Below are 15,948 nucleotides of genomic sequence, written 5' to 3' on the forward strand. Positions count from 1 at the left end.
CTTTCCAAGAGGAGGACTAGATACTATATAAAAGTTCCTGCACACCAGGTTTCCTCACTCCATTTGACTTCTTTCCACCCGTTCGTGCCGTGGGACACGGTAAGTTATTTCATGCTGCTGATGAAAACTATCTTGGCTGATTGGCTTTGGAATGCTAACCTGGAAAAGGTGGGAGTAAATAGGCTTGGGGGTCTCCTAATCCAAAAATTCTTCCTTATTTATGGTCTTTTTATTCCCTAATGATTCAGTCTGTGGGATTATGTAATCACACAGAAAAGGGAAGCTGAGACATAGAAAACATGGTCTTTGAAGCCCCTTTATTTCTCTGGGCCCAGCACCATGTGGTACCAGTGTACACAGGCAGCTCCTAAATACTCTTGGAATATAAATCCCAAGAAAAAAGTCAGGAAAAGGAATTTTTACAAGTGCTCCACAAAGAGTGGCAAACAAAGGAACTGAAATACCAAATGGGAGTCTATCCTCATTTTCCAGCCCTTTATCTCAATTGGAAAAGGCTCTCTTTTGACCACCTTTATTCTTGGAGGAACCATTTTCTCCTCTGGCATGTTTGGGCACTTGACCTACTGAATAGAGCAGACAAGGACATGTCTTGATTAACTGCCAAAGAAGTGCTCAGACTTCACAGCATCCTTGCAGGTTTCAACCTTGGGTACAGGCACCCATGAAGCCCTTGCAAGTGGTGATCTAGAGCATTCTGCAGCTTTCTGCAGCTACTTCTGGGGTTTACATCACTGGTGTCTTTTCCACTGGATGTTCCTCTTCTCATTTTTAAGAAGAAATTAAATCAAGTGCTTATTTGAAACCAAGATTGAAGAATTTCAAAGTGCTATTAAGCTACTGTTATGCAAAAGCTGAGCCGTGTTCTTTGTTTCTTGTATGGCATAGAATATCAATTCCATGAGCATTATAGCCCTTTCAAACTTCCCAAACCACATTTGGATGAGGGTAATTCTGGTGTACACAGCCTTGTGTACCTCTTGCAGTGGCATTGCCACAACTTGCTGCAAGAAGGGATTATTAATGAATGATTATGGTTGCATCTGCTCTAGAAAGAAAAGGCCATTTAGATATGGATAGAGGAGGTCTGGTAGAAGACCTGATGAAGGGATATGGAATCAAAAGGTGGGGAGCAAAAAGGGAGCAGAAGACATTGGCCTGCCATTGGAAGAGGATGGGGAGTTCAGTAAGACAAGCTTTTCTCTCCCTGGGTTTGCTAAGCCCTGTCTTTTCTTTCTTTTGCAGGTCTCCCAGGCACAGGTGACAATGGGTTCCCATCAACAGAAAGGTGATGGACAAGGGATGTCTGAGTCTGGTGGATGCCATGGCGGCGGTGGTGGAGGAGGTTCATGCCATGGCGGCGGTGGTGGAGGAGGTTCATGCCATGGTGGTGGTGGAGGTGGATCTCAAGGATACCAGAGCCAAGGATCATCTTGCCATGGAGGAGGCAGCAGTGGCTACGGTGGAGGTGGTGGTGCCATTTACCAGACCCACATATCATCGTCCCCCTTCGGAGGAGGAGGAAGTTCAGGCTACCAGAGCCAAGGATCCATCGGTGGTGGCAGCGGAGGTGGAGGAGGTGGTGGTAGTTCAGGCCACCAGGAACAAGGACACATCTGCATTATTGGAGGAGGAGGAGGAGGCGGTGGTGGTGGAGGTGGTGGTGGTTCAGGCCACCAGAGTCAGGGTCCTATCTGTATTAGTGGAGGTGGAGGAGGAGGAGGAGGAGGTTCCAGCCATCAGAGTCATGTGCCCATCTGCATTGGAGGTGGCAGCATAGGAGGGGGAGGAGGCGGAGGAGGAGGTGGTAGTTCTGGTCATCAAAGCCAAGGTCCCATCTGTATTGGTGGAGGAAGCAGTGGTGGTGGCGGAGGTGGCTCCAGCCACCAGGGCCAAGGTCCCATCTGCATCACTGGAGGGGGTGGTGGTGGAGGAGGAGGTGGTTCTGGCCATCAGGGCCAAGGTCCCGTCTGCATCATTGGTGGAGGTAGTGGAGGAGGAGGTGGTTCCAGCCACCAAAGTGAAGGCCCCATCTGTATTGGTGGAGGTGGTGGTGGCGGTGGTTCAGGTCACCAAAGTCAGGGTCCCATCTGTATTGGTGGAGGAAGTAGCGGTGGTGGTGGTGGTGGAGGAGGTGGTTCTGGCCATCAAGGCCAAGGTCCCGTCTGCATCATTGGTGGAGGCAGTGGAGGAGGAGGTGGTTCTAGCCACCAAAGTGAAGGTCCCATCTGCATTGGAGGTGGAGGAGGAGGAGGTGGTGGCTCCAGCCACCAAAGCCAAGGTCCCATCTGTATTGGAGGTGGAGGAGGAGGAGGTGGTGGCTCCAGCCACCAAAGCCAAGGTCCCATCTGCATTGGAGGTGGAGGAGGAGGAGGTGGTGGCTCCAGCCACCAAAGCCAAGGTCCCATCTGCATTGGAGGTGGAGGAGGAGGTGGTGGTGGTTCCAGCCACCAAAGCCAAGGTCCCATCTGCATTGGAGGTGGAGGAGGAGGTGGTGGTGGTTCCAGCCACCAAAGCCAAGGTCCCATCTGCATTGGAGGTGGCAGTATAGGAGGAGGAGGTGGCGGTGGTGGTTCAGGTCACCAAAGTCAGGGTCCTATCTGTATTGGAGGTGGAGGAGGAGGAGGTGGTGGTTCCAGCCACCAGGGCCAAGGTCCAATATGCATTGGAGGTGGCAGCATCGGAGGAGGAGGAGGTGGTGGTTCAGGCCACCAGGGTCAAGGGTCCGTCTGTATCATTGGGGGAGGTAGCTCAGGAGGAGGTGGCAGTGGAGGTGGTTCATCCAGTTCTGGAGGTATGTCCATCCAACAACAGACCCAGCCGATCTCCTGGCCACCACAGTCTAAACACAAGTAGTGTGTGCAGAAGGGACTCTTGGACCCAGAAAACCCAAGATACAAACGTGCCTGACATTTCTTTCTCTGTTAAATTAAAGAAGATTTGCGTTATTCCTTTCTCCTCTTTCTTGGGGTATTCCTGTGCAGCTTCCATCTGACCAGGCCCTTTGGTGTCATGTATCACTAACCTCCAGCCAGGGTGGTTTTAGATATCTGTTCTCTCCCTCAATCTTCTAGTGAATGCACAAAACAATAAAACTTGCAGTTCTAGAGAGCTTCAGTGTCTGAGTGGTTGGATTTTGCTTTATGCTTTCATTATTGCCATTATTATGCTTTTATTCTGAGTTGATGCTGTTGTAATAAAACTCCAGAGTCTGCATTAAAACCCACCTGTAGAAGAGATGCTGGATTCACTAAATATTCTCAGGCCATCCTGACTTGTGCCCATGAGATAAGGTACCACAAAGTTAAACACTGCAGTCTCCCTACCTCATCAAAATGTCATAGAATCATAGAATGGCTTGGGTTGGAAAAGGTCATCCAGTTCCAGCCCCCCTGCCATGGGCAGGGACACCTCACACTAAACCATGTCATCCAAAGCTCTGTCCAGCCTGGCCTTGAACACTGCAAGGGGTGGAGCATTTACTACTTCTTTGGGCCAGCTGTACCAGAGCCACACCATCCTCACAGTAAAGAACTTCCTTACCTCTATCCTGAACTTCCCTGTTCCAGTTTAAACCCATCACCCCTTGTCCTATTGCTACAGTCCCTGTTAGGAGTGCCTCTCCTTGTAGCCCCCTTCAGACACTGAAGCTGCTCTGAGGTCTTCACGCAGCTTCTCTTCTCCAGGCTGAACAGCCACAATGTTCTCAGCCTGGATCCATACAGGAGACAGCCCCTGATTACCCCCATGGCTTCTTCTGGACTTGCTTCAACAGCTCCATGTCCTTATGTTGAGAAGTCCAGAACTGCACAGTGTTCCTCTCACCATGCAATGCCAAAGGAGTTTTAAATGAGTTAGGAGAGAAAAAATGCAATAGCTCCAGTACAAAGGATTACAAGGTACTATCATGTGTGTGAAGCTGAAGCCCTTGCATGTGCATGGTGCATGAGCTCTTGGTGCTCACAGCTGCACCAAGTAGTGGTGAAGAAATGAGGGGTCTCTCCAACCCTTATTCCAGCTCTGAACCCCTAGCTGACCCAGCAGCAGGGACATCCCCTTCCAAGGGCTGAGATGCTAAGCCTGGAGTAACTAGGGATGTCCTCATTCCCACAGGAATAAAACACAGCTCCAGGTATGAGTCTTCCAAGGGTGTTTCCCTATGGGAAGTGATTTCTTTGATGTGGTATATTCTGGCAATTAACAGGGAAAGGAAAATAAACCTTCTCTGCCTGAGCTGTTCTACATGAGGCAGATGACAGATGCCTGGAAATGTCCCAGATGAAACAGAAGTGACCCACACCTATAGTGGGTAAAAGAGCTTAACATTTAATATGTCTCTTAACCCTCTGTCTTCTCATCCTTGGGTACTCCCGGAATGCAGGTGTCCTCAAAACAGGTCCAGACAAGCTCCTTCAGCCAGGGCTGTCGCTAGAACGGGGGAATTCCTGGGATTTTTCTTATGGAAAGTCATAGGATGCTAAAATACCAGTGACTGGGAACTGTACAAACACCACTGCTGCCTGCACAGTGCTAACAGAAAGCTTGGGGTCCCACTTCAAGGAGGTGGGAGCGTTGCTGTTGAACATCCCTGCACCCAGAGCTCGCCCAGGACCAATGAAGCCATCAGGCACTTTTCAGAGGCTCTCAGGATGACAGCAGGAGCACAGAGCATCCTCAGATCTTGTTGCTTCCTCAGAAACACCAGAGTCATCTCCCAGACCGGGATGAATTCATCCTTTTGGTTAATATCCATCAAGGTACCAATATAGAGGGTGAACACTGGATCTTTACCCTCTATCTGCACCATTTCAACTCCTTTCTAAAACAGGCATCACCTGAGGTCCCAGAGGCACTATAAAGACTGCTTGACCTCTGTATTTCCATATTGTCCAAACTCATGGTCAACACTTCACTGGTGTAGTGGGGAAGTCCATGCATGTGAGATTTGTTTGCTGCCCCAGCATCAGCCCTCCTACCCAGTGCAGCCTTCTTCATTCCCCATGGCATCTCCATAGTCTCTACACACAAAAACCACCAGTCTCCACAGCCCCTTCTGCTGTCCATCACTACCCCAGCAGCATCTCTTAGCTGGAGTCCCACTATCCTACCATGAACATCAACCACGGGAGCAGAGCTCACATGATACCTGCAGCAAAACTGCAGGTAGCCTAGGAAGTGATGCACTAGAGAAGCATTGATCTGATCGCATGAGTCAGGACAAGTGGGCTGAAGGAGGACACTTTGTTTAGTAAATAAAGCTATCACCATTCCTTTACATGCCTCACTTCCCGCTTGGGAAAACTAGAAAGGGTATAAAAGTTGATGGATCTCCCAGTGCTTCATTCGCTCAGCTTTGCCCTGTGTACATTGCCAGACCAAGAAGGGTAAGTCTATTTCTGCCAAAGAGAACAATTCTTCGCTCGCTTTCATGCTTGCAAAACATAAACTCTTCGGTAAAGTGCATCTGATGGGTGGTGGCTTGAAGGACAAGAAGGTTTGGGATCATCCATGCTACTCAATGATGTGTTTTGTTAGTATAGAGATGGAGATGGAACAGCCATTGGATAAATAATGGGTTCAGTAACTAGCAACATGGTAATCTGTTGGCAAAATGCTTTATGTGAGTCTGGGATCTATGGAGCACCACTTGCTTACACGAATGGAAGTTCATTGGTTCTGGAGGCTGTTGTTGGGATGTGAACGGGTCCTTCTGGCTGGGGAATATTCTCCTGATGACAGTGGCTGCTCTTGAGTAAAAACCTGTTGTTCCTTGCAGGGTCCTTGCTCAAAGATGTGCTCCAGACAGAGCTCCGGAGGCTGCCATGGGATGTCCTCCCAGTCCAGCGGCTGCCACAGTGGGGGCTCCTCCTGCTGTGGGGGCTCCAGCTCAGGAAGCAGTGGGGGCTCCGGCAAGATCATCATCAGCTCTGGAGGTGGAGGAGGCGGAGGAGGTGGATCCTGCTGCAGTGGGGGCTCCTCAGGCTACAGCATGGGAGGAGGCTACAGCAGTGGATCCAGTGGGGGATCTGGCCAGAAGATCATTATTAGCTCAGGTGGTGGTGGAGGAGGCTCCTCTGGAGGCTGCTGCAGTGGGGGATCCAGTGGTGGGTCTTCAGGAGGCAAGATCATCATTGGAGGTGGAAGTGGTGGCAGTTCCTCTGGATGCTGCAGTGGGGGATCCAGCATGGGAGGAGGATCCAGTGGTGGGTATTCAGGATCGAAGAGCATCATTGGAGGAGGAGGAGGTGGTGGGGGATCCTCTGGATGCTGCAGTGGGGGATCCAGTGGTGGCTCTTCAGGAGGCGGTATCATCATTGTAGGTGGAGGTAGTGGGGGATCCTCTGGAGGCTACAGTGGATCGAAGAGCATCATTGGAGGTGGAGGAGGCAGTGGAGGATCATCTGGAGGCTATAGTGGAGGATCCAGTGGTGGGTATTCAGGGTCAAAGAGCATCATTGGAGGAGGAGGAAGTAGTGGGGGATCCTCTGGATGCTGCAGTGGGGGATCCAGTGGTGGCTCTTCAGGAGGTGGTATCATCATTGTTGGTGGAGGTAGTGGGGGATCCTCTGGAGGGTCCAGTGGTGGGTATTCAGGATCAAAGAGCATCATTGGAGGAGGAGGTAGTGGAGGTTCCTCTGGATGCTGCAGTGGAGGATCCAGTGGTGGGTATTCAGGATCAAAGAGCATCATTGGAGGTGGAGGAGGTAGTGGAGGTTCCTCTGGATGCTGCAGTGGGGGATCCAGTGGTGGCTCCTCTGGAGGCAGTATCATCATTGTAGGTGGAGGTAGTGGGGGATCCTCTGGAGGATCCAGTGGTGGCTATTCAGGATCAAAGAGCATCATTGGAGGAGGAGGAAGTAGTGGGGGATCCTCTGGATGCTGCAGTGGGGGATCGAGTGGTGGCTCTTCAGGAGGCGGTATCATCATTGTAGGTGGTGGTAGTGGGGGATCCTCTGGAGGGTCCAGTGGTGGGTATTCAGGATCAAAGAGCATCATTGGAGGAGGAGGTAGTGGAGGTTCCTCTGGATGCTGCAGTGGGGGCTCCTCAGGCTATGGCATGGGAGGAGGCTACAGCAGTGGATCCAGTGGGGGATCTGGCCAGAAGATCATTATTAGCTCAGGTGGTGGTGGAGGAGGCTCATCTGGAGGCTGCTGCAGTGGAGAATCCAGTGGTGGGTCTTCAGGAGGCACAATCATCATTGGAGGTGGAAGTGGTGGCGGTTCCTCTGGATGCTGCAGCGGAGGATCCAGTGGTGGTTCCTCAGGCCAGACAATCGTCATCAGCTCTGGAGGGGGCAGCGGAGGGTCCTACCAGTCCTCCCAGCAGAAATGCCCTATTGTCATCCCCCACATCCAACCCCATCAAGCCAAGCAGTCCTGCCACTGGCCCTCCAGCCAGCAGAAGTAACAGCCACAGAAGCCCTGTTGTCATCAAGAACATCCCTGCTTTTGTCTTCTATATCTGCCTGTTTCCTCCCTGCATGTCCTCTCCCCTTGTCTTCCCTCAATGCTACACCCCTGTGCTGTGACCTCCCACATGGATCTTCTGTCTCATCCATATGAAGACAAATAAAGGTTACTGTGTACTAAGAGAACTGGTTTTTCACGGTTGCTTTCATCCTTTGTCAGTCCCATGTTTACTTTCAGAAAGTGAATAACGCATCAAATACTTTCCTCTGTGAAATGTTCTTCAACCTCAGTGCTGGAACAGAGGGTTCTGAACAGGTTTTTCTTGGGAAAACCCCTGTTTCTTAAGCAGATGACTACTGTCCCTCTGGCAAATAAAGGCTCCAACTTTAACCTGGTAAATGCCTTCACCTTGGTTCCCTTGCCCAGAGAAGGAAGTGGACCACAAGCTCTGGGTTTCACTGTAGGAGGTGCCAGGGCAGACAGCAGCACCCTTTGGAAATACAGTTGGGTTTCATAGGCCCCATTGCTCTAGATTTGTCACAAGACAACCATTAATTATGGTAGGCGACATTCAGTAGCATTTGTGCTGAGGTCAGCAGGAGTTCCTCTCCAGGACATGTATGATGACAGTCTTCCATTCAGTACATTTTAACCTAAGTGGATGTTTTTGTCCATCTCACACATCCAGCTGGTAGGTAGGAAACAAAACTAAGGGATCCAAACACTTGAGGGATCTCAAGTCACTTGAGTTGACTGACCAACTCCTGCTTTTTGGAGCTGGAGAGCTCTTCTTACACAAGTACTTTACCACATCACATGCTATCAGTGTTAGCATTGTTCTGCATGAAGGAAGCTGCTGGGAAGCTGTAGGAGCTGGGCAAGGTTTTATTTCTCTCATAGCAATGCCCACCGAGGCACTACCCATTGTGGTGTTTGCAATGGTGAGACTGAAAGGCAATGTGACTTGTCTGCCCATCCTGAGAGTGGTCTATAGGGCTGAAAAGGGCCCAGACAGTATCAGAAAACAGGCAGTGTGGCTGTATCTGGGGCAGCCTCCACCACAAAGCCTCTTGCATTCATCCTCTACCCAAAATTCTTCCTCTTTATCCTAAGGGAAGTGGTGGCAATGTTGAATTCTCCAGCAGCTGTGGTTCCAGCCACCTTCCTCCATGTGTGGCAAGTGCTACACGTGTCCCCTACATGTCCCATGCTTCCAGTCTCTGCAGGGTCCAGCCCTGGGGACTCCACACACCAGTGTTTGCAGAACCACTTCTCACCACCCTTGCCAAAGGCTTCCACAACCATCCCTCACACCCTGGATCTCAATGAGCTGTAAATCCTTGGTGCCCCTTTGCGCAAGTCCCTACAGGTTGGAGTCACGGAAGGCATCAAGATGTGATGCTGTAGCACAACGCCCAGATTTCACAGGTTACAGCCAGAGTTACACTGAGACCTTCAATTTCCCATTGGTGACAAGAGCGGAGCTAAGGCCACTGGAGGGAGTCCAAAGCAAAATGAAGGAAGCCCCTTGAACCCGTGTTCCTGGTGTTGATGGTCCCATCCCCATATCAATGGAGTTGCATCCATGCTCACCATCATTTCCATTGTGACAGGGCTGGGCTGTCTGCTGCAGCTGTCACGCATCCTCTTGACTAAAACCCCCCAATTATTCTTTCCTCTGCTCAGTCTCCATTGAGGGTGGATGCTGTTGTCAACTTTTAAGCACGCATGACGCAGTGACAGGATGAAGCTGCTACAAACAGCAGCCAGCATTGCAATAACTGCTCACAAACTGTCATTCTCCAGCAAGTAAAAGATCTTGATACCTCCCCAGCCCCAGGCATGAAGCAGGACCCTCAGAAAGTAGGTCTTGCTGAGACAAAGATGCTGAATGTTCTAGAGTTCAGGGGTAGGGTGTTGATGGTCTTCAAATGCACCTTTGCAAAGAAAGAGGTGATCTGGACCCCGGGGCTGAACATGGGCAATCTCTGCTCAATTCAACAGCAGAATCCACCCTGCGGACCCAAAAGGATGAAGGGAAGTGGCAACAACATCTTTGCAACCCTGATGGGGCCCTGTGAACAGGGTTCGGGCTGAAGTGCTTCAAAGCAGTGCACTGCCCATTACAGGTTGTTGCTCTGGCCTGTTGACCACATAGTTGCCTTTCCAACAGGCTGGACATAGGCCTGTTCCCCACCCAGATCCCCATCTTTCCAGTTTTTGAAGAAACCCTCTTTCCATCAGAATTCCCTGGGACCCTACTCTGGAACACCCTTTACCTTTGTCCTTCCATCACACTCTAGCCCTAACTCACTTCAGCCTCCATCCCTCAGCATCTGCTTTGTCTCCATGCTCTACTGAGTACCCAAAAAGCTACAGCCTAGCAGCAATGCATTAGGGAGCCCCCAGGGGGTCCCCCAGAAGCTGTTTGACCCTAAGTTTCAGAGCTAGACTTCTGGAATGAATCATTGAGTAGAACTATCTACGACAATGAAGAATGTGATTGATATATCTCCTTCGTCAGCACCTATATACTGCAAGTGAGTCAAAGAAGGAGGTAGCTAAAGCCAGGATCATAAATAAATCTATCAGCATTCCATAGGGTGTCTCACTTCCCTTAAGAGCTTAATGTATCGATATAAAAGCTCACCTATCCCAAGGCTCTTCATTCACCTGCAACAAAGCCTTGCACACGTTTCCAGTTGCACTTAAGGTAAGCCCATTGACATTGAAACCTTTTGATCCCAACGCAAAGAGGTTGCTCCACCAGTTGGTCTTTGAGCATGCTTTGAGTGAGGGGACCATCCTGGCTCAACTCTGGATGGGGTTCATGGAAGACCAATTTGGTGTGCCGACTGGACTGAACTCCCTGCAAAAGGGAGTTGTAGATAATGTTCTAAGGGCTGAATTTTCAGCTGCTGTGAGTTTTAGCAGTCTGCACATCCAGAAGGATCTAGACTGGGACTAAAGCTGTTAGACTGCTGGCTCTCAACATGTCAGAGCACAGGTGCAGATCTCTAGAAGTGCTCTCAGTCTTCCTGAATACAGTTTTTCCATAACTGCTGTGATCTACAGACCAGGCCTTGGCTGCTTTTCATTTGCGGTCTTCCTTCTTGCCTAACAAGGGTGATGGAGTTTATGGAGCTGCCAGTCTCATAGGACTGCAGAAGAAGGGGCAGATGGGGTATTTTCTGGTTATTGCTCAATCTCTGGTTTGCTATGAAGGCTCAGCAGCATCTCCAAGGTTCTCCTTTCTGACACCACTGTTTCCTGCAGGGTCCCTACTCAAAGATGTGCTCCAAACAGAGCTCCGGAGGCTGCCATGGAATGTCCTATCAGTCCAGTGGATGCCACAGTGGGGGCTCCTCCTACTGTGGGGGCTCAGGCAGCTATGGCAGTGGCAAGATCATCATCAGCTCTGGAGGTGGAGGAGGTGGATCCTGCTGCAGTGGGGGCTCCTCAAGCTGTGGCATAGGAGGAGGCTACAGTGGTGGATCCAGTGGGGGATTTGGCCAGAAGATCACTGTTAGCTCAGGTGGTGGAGGAGGCTGCTGCAGTGGGGGATACAGTGGTGGGTATTCAGGATCAAAGAGCATCATTGGAGGTGGAAGCAGTGGAGGATACTCTGGAGGTTGCAGTGGAGGATCCAGTGGTGGGTATTCAGGATCAAAGAGCATCATTGGAGGTGGAAGCAGTGGAGGATACTCTGGAGGCTGCAGTGGAGGATCCAGTGGTGGGTATTCAGGATCAAAGAGCATCATTGGAGGTGGAAGCAGTGGAGGATACTCTGGAGGTTGCAGTGGAGGATCCAGTGGTGGGTATTCAGGATCAAAGGGCATCATTGGAGGTGGAAGCAGTGGAGGATACTCTGGAGGTTGCAGTGGAGGATCCAGTGGTGGGTATTCAGGATCAAAGAGCATCATTGGAGGTGGAAGCAGTGGAGGATACTCTGGAGGTTGCAGTGGAGGATCCAGTGGTGGGTATTCAGGATCAAAGAGCATCATTGGAGGTGGGAGCAGTGGAGGATACTCTGGAGGCTGCAGTGGAGGATATAGTGGTGGGTATTCAGGATCAAAGAGCATCATTGGAGGTGGAAGCAGTGGAGGATACTCTGGAGGCTGCAGTGGAGGATATAGTGGTGGGTATTCAGGATCAAAGAGCATCATTGGAGGTGGAAGCAGTGGAGGATACTCTGGAGGTTGCAGTGGAGGATCCAGTGGTGGGTATTCAGGATCAAAGAGCATCATTGGAGGTGGGAGCAGTGGAGGATACTCTGGAGGCTGCAGTGGAGGATCCAGTGGTGGGTATTCAGGATCAAAGAGCATCATTGGAGGTGGAAGCAGTGGAGGATCCTCTGGATGCTGCAGTGGGGGCTCCTCAAGCTACGGTATGGGAGGAGGCTACAGCTGTGGATCCAGTGGGGGATCTGGCCAGATCATCATCAGCTCAGGTGGTGAAGGAGGAAGCTCATCTGGATGCTGCAGCAGAGGATCCAGTGGTGGTTCCTCAGGCCAGACAATCATTGTCAGTTCTGGAGGGGGCAGCGGAGGGTCCTACCAGTCCTCCCAGCAGAAATGCCCCATTGTCATCCCCAGCATCCAACCCCATCAAGCCAAGCAGTCCTGCCACTGGCTCCCCAGCTACCACAAGTAACAGCCACCAGTAGCCTTGACACTCAACAAGAGCAGCCCTGCCTCTAGCATGTCACCTTTGTGCCTCCAGACCTGGCTCTTCTTGCCAGCTCCTTTCCATGTTGTCTCCTCTTCCCTGGATGGTGCATGTTTGTGCTGTGAAGTCCATGGTTAACAGCCTGGTGCCTTTGATATGGATCTGCTGCTTTTCCAAGGAGTGTATTTTATATCTAATAAATGTAATAATATATTAAGTGTCTTTGGCAAAAAGTTTCTTTTTTCCTATGTTCTTGGAAGCTAGAGAAGACATTTCACTCCTCTCTGTAAAGAGCATGCTGGCTTCAATAGTGTATTGCTGTTGGTGCAGCTCTGAAGCCACCCACTTCATAGCCCTCCATTGTATCCCTGGGCTCCATGACAGTGCAACAGCACAGCCTAGAACATTGAACAACCACAGCATCCAACACCTTTTTATCGCTTGGGCATCGTGAAGCTTCGTCCCAGCTCATGGCTCTATGTCCTCTGAGGTACCAGTACACAATGACCATGTCTGTGGAGCAATGAAGTCCTGCTGGGAGATATGATCAAGCCCAGGAGACTCAGTCCTGAAAAGCAGGGATCAGGGCTGACCCTCAACAGCAGCTCTTGGTTAATAACACCAAGCCAATATCCATGTCTCTGGCATATTCCCCTTGCCTTGAGCTTTGCAAACCTCAGAACATCTCTACCCAGAGGGCAAGTCTCAACACACTGAGTCAGGTAAATCAGCCCTAGGCCAGGCAGAAGGAAACAGAACCTTCAGCAAGTCTCTCAGGCAGCTCAACACACTCCAAATGGTGCCTCCAGGCCATTGATCCCTCCTTGCCCGAGCCATTGAAATCTGCCTTGAAATGCCAAGGGCAGCACCACCATCTCCATGCACAGCTTTCTGCCTGGTAGATGTGGCATAGACACGGCCTTTTGCCAATGCTGGGACTCACTGCCCCCACAGCAGAGCTGAAAAAACTTAATCCAGCCCAAAAGCCATGCTATGGGCCCAAGCTGGAGCTCAACAGGCTGCAGTGAGGACATCATACAAGGCAGCACTGCCAGCATGGACACCTCACAAACCCCCTGCAGCCCTCCAGAACAGTTTCCCTGGTGTTTGATGCTGTTTCCAAGCCAGAGGAAGGACACAGAATACAAAAATGAGGAAGGAAAGCATTTGGAGGCATAATCACTCCTTAGGGTAACCCAGTCACAGTAGATTTAAGTGTTAGGAAGTTCACACCTCCGCAATTCTCCCCAAGGCCTCTCAGATTTCTCAGGGTATCTCTAACACCCTTGCAAAATTCTGATGAACTTCTGCTTCAGATGTAAATGTCTTCCTTGGAAAATCTGCCACTGGAGCCACCAGTGAGATGCTGGAGGCATCCACGTGCTGTGTTGTACCACCAGATGCCTTCTGAGCATTCATCTTCCCCTCTCGTGGGTACCCACCATCACTACCTTAAGCAATGCCCCGAGCACTGCTATCAGTGCTGGACCAGCCTCCCTGCCCTTCACTGAGTAGGACCTGGTCGCCACCACCTTCTGGTCCACACTCTTGCTCAGCATTTCCCTACACTCACCCTCTCACCCACCTCCCCTGGTCTCCCCCAGCATCATCACCTCAAAGAACAGAGGGCAGGAGCACAGGAATAGGATCATTAAGCAGAAGTAGCAATTACTGCCTCATGCAACTCAACGAGCAGTATGAAGGAAAGATATTGATCAGATGTCATGAGTCAAAGCAAACACTGAAATCAGTGTTTGGTAAATAAATCCTTGCCATTCCTTAGTGTGTCTCACTTCCCATATATGCTAAATGCCATATAAGAGCTCCTGTCTGTTAAAGCTCCTCATTCAGTCGACTTTTAGCTTCTAAATGTGTCTCCAATGGATGAGAAGGGTAAGTCTGCTCTTTTCTGAGTCTTTCTTATTTCATACTCAAAGGAGATAGCTTCACCTGAGATCTTGACATGTGCTTGCAGCAGTACCCATGCTGCCTGACAATCCACAGAGAGGCTCTTAGGATCTGTACAGTTTCTGGCTTTGGTGTGGATCAGGTCAGTGGGAAGCAAAGTGAAGCCAGGTCACAGGGCTGAAAGAGGCTGAAAACTAAGCTGAGTCTGCAGTTGGACCAGCATGTGGTGACTGCATTGTCTTTATAGTTCCGAAGAGGTTTGCAACATGCAGGGCACATTCTTGATATAAAACAAGCCGCCTGTGTTGTATTTCACAATGGTTACATGCTTCTATGTGCCGATTACCTTATGTAAAAGACTTCTGGGGATGATTTGCAGTGATGGCAACAATACAGCCAGCAATGTCATCTTGCATGGATATTTGGATCCACCAGTCTTGACATGTTTTAAAACCAGAAACAAGACTAATCCTCACTGGTGTTACAGCTCATGAAGATGAGAGGGGAAAACCATGGCAGTTACCAGATATTAAAGGAATATATTTCAGATTTTGATTTCTCTAGAAATACACCCTGGAGAAAATAAAAGCTCTGCTAGTGAGAGTCAAACACTCTTGCATTTGAAGAACAGCTAGGCAGAACCAATCTTGAAGCCTGGCATTGTCCCATGCCCTACACACACACACATTTTTCTGACCACACCATCTGAAAATGGTACAAAAATTGAAGTAAAATGGTCCAGATTTGCGGTCTGACTTTTTCCTGTTTCAGATTTACCACTATCTCCGAGGGAGAATGAGATGCCGCCGGAGGAACAGGGGCTACAGCAGTGAGATCTCCTCGCACCACGGCTTCCCACACATCCAGGGACATGGCACCTTCTTCTGTGGTGGGGAAGGCTCAGTCACGTACAACCGGGGAACTTCATCCTTCGAGCCCATGCCATCATCCACCTACAGTGTATCAGGGGGGTACAGATGTAGCGGTGACGGATCTGTTGTAATATCCAGTGGTGACAGTGGGGGGACTGTCTGGGGAGCTTCAGGGGGGACAGTCCCTGTCTATGGTCCTGGGCGAGGTATAGGGTATGGCAGTGAGGACTCATGCAGGAGCATCACTGGCAGCTCAGGTGGAGGATCTGGCTGCCACAGTGAGAGAATGGGCATCACTGTGGGAGAAGGTGGTGGATACGGATACGATGCATCACCGAGATGCATCCCAGGGGCAGGTGGTGGGTCAGGGCACTATAGCGGGGAATCAGGCTATAGCATGGGGGGATACTCAGGCCCAGAGCTCAGCTCTGGAGGTGCTGGCTCCTCCCAGGCTGTGCAGCAGAAATGCCCTGTAGTGGTTCCCAACATCAAGGCCCAGCAGAGCAAGCAGAGCAACCACTGGCCCCTGAGCCAGAAGAAGTGACCGACCCAGCAGCCACCACTGCTCAAGCAAAAGTGCCCTGGATGTGCCACAATGCACAAACCCAACCATGTCATTACAGTCAGGGAGCTCTTCGTTCCTCACTTTGGGCTGTGCTAGAAACATTGCTGCAAGCACTGCTGGGAAAAGTGATTTGTGCTTCGGTGACAGGGAAAGATTCTTCTTTCCATCTCCTTTTGCTTGTGGGTTGGAAAATAAAACTTCATAGTCTGTGGGAAATTCCAGTATCTGAATGATTCCTTTCATTTCTGGCTCTACTCAAAATCCAGGTACTCAGTAAGTCCACTTCACAAGCTTATCCTCAAACATTTCCTATATGTATTTTACAACCAGACTCAAATAATATTCATTTTAATAGAATTAAACCATGTTCAACAGCAAGAGAAGGTTCTTAGCTTTGCTCTTGCTGAACTCAGAGCTTCCCCCCATCAAATGGAAATGCTGTGCCCTTCCGAGACCCTCTCCATGGCCAGACTCTACAGGCTACAGTAAGGAGATATGCAAAATACC

At 50.2% G+C, this 15,948-nt stretch overlaps 4 protein-coding genes across 5 annotated transcripts; all 4 read left to right on the forward strand.

The window, feature by feature from the left end:
- On the forward strand, positions 1-3,130 carry LOC115947521 (neurofilament medium polypeptide-like). The gene is made up of 4 exons (XM_034073415.1): positions 1-99; positions 1,264-1,747; positions 1,799-2,644; positions 2,714-3,130. The coding sequence occupies exons 2-3, from the start codon at positions 1,310-1,312 to the stop codon at positions 2,567-2,569; spliced, it is 1,209 nt and encodes a 402-aa protein (XP_033929306.1). The 5' UTR covers positions 1-99; positions 1,264-1,309; the 3' UTR covers positions 2,570-2,644; positions 2,714-3,130.
- Positions 3,131-5,356: 2,226 nt separating this feature from the next.
- On the forward strand, positions 5,357-7,613 carry LOC106023601 (loricrin-like). Of its 2 annotated transcripts, XM_034073467.1 has the most exons (3): positions 5,357-5,402; positions 5,795-6,479; positions 6,867-7,613. In XM_034073467.1, the coding sequence occupies exons 2-3, from the start codon at positions 5,810-5,812 to the stop codon at positions 7,424-7,426; spliced, it is 1,230 nt and encodes a 409-aa protein (XP_033929358.1). In that variant the 5' UTR covers positions 5,357-5,402; positions 5,795-5,809; the 3' UTR covers positions 7,427-7,613. The 2 variants fall into 2 exon arrangements, with proteins under 2 accessions (XP_033929358.1, XP_033929357.1); XM_034073466.1 differs by having other exon boundaries at positions 5,795-7,613.
- Positions 7,614-10,108: 2,495 nt separating this feature from the next.
- LOC106023602 (loricrin-like) lies at positions 10,109-12,313 on the forward strand. Its single transcript, XM_034073469.1, has 3 exons — positions 10,109-10,141; positions 10,705-10,999; positions 11,081-12,313. The coding sequence occupies exons 2-3, from the start codon at positions 10,720-10,722 to the stop codon at positions 12,079-12,081; spliced, it is 1,281 nt and encodes a 426-aa protein (XP_033929360.1). The 5' UTR covers positions 10,109-10,141; positions 10,705-10,719; the 3' UTR covers positions 12,082-12,313.
- Positions 12,314-13,882: 1,569 nt separating this feature from the next.
- Positions 13,883-15,657, forward strand: LOC115947525 (loricrin-like). The gene is made up of 2 exons (XM_031054706.2): positions 13,883-13,989; positions 14,776-15,657. The coding sequence occupies exons 1-2, from the start codon at positions 13,966-13,968 to the stop codon at positions 15,418-15,420; spliced, it is 669 nt and encodes a 222-aa protein (XP_030910566.1). The 5' UTR covers positions 13,883-13,965; the 3' UTR covers positions 15,421-15,657.
- Positions 15,658-15,948: the final 291 nt, after the last annotated feature.

Source organism: Melopsittacus undulatus (assembly GCF_012275295.1).
Source record: "Melopsittacus undulatus isolate bMelUnd1 chromosome 20 unlocalized genomic scaffold, bMelUnd1.mat.Z SUPER_20_unloc_1, whole genome shotgun sequence".
NCBI lineage: Eukaryota > Metazoa > Chordata > Aves > Psittaciformes > Psittaculidae > Melopsittacus > Melopsittacus undulatus.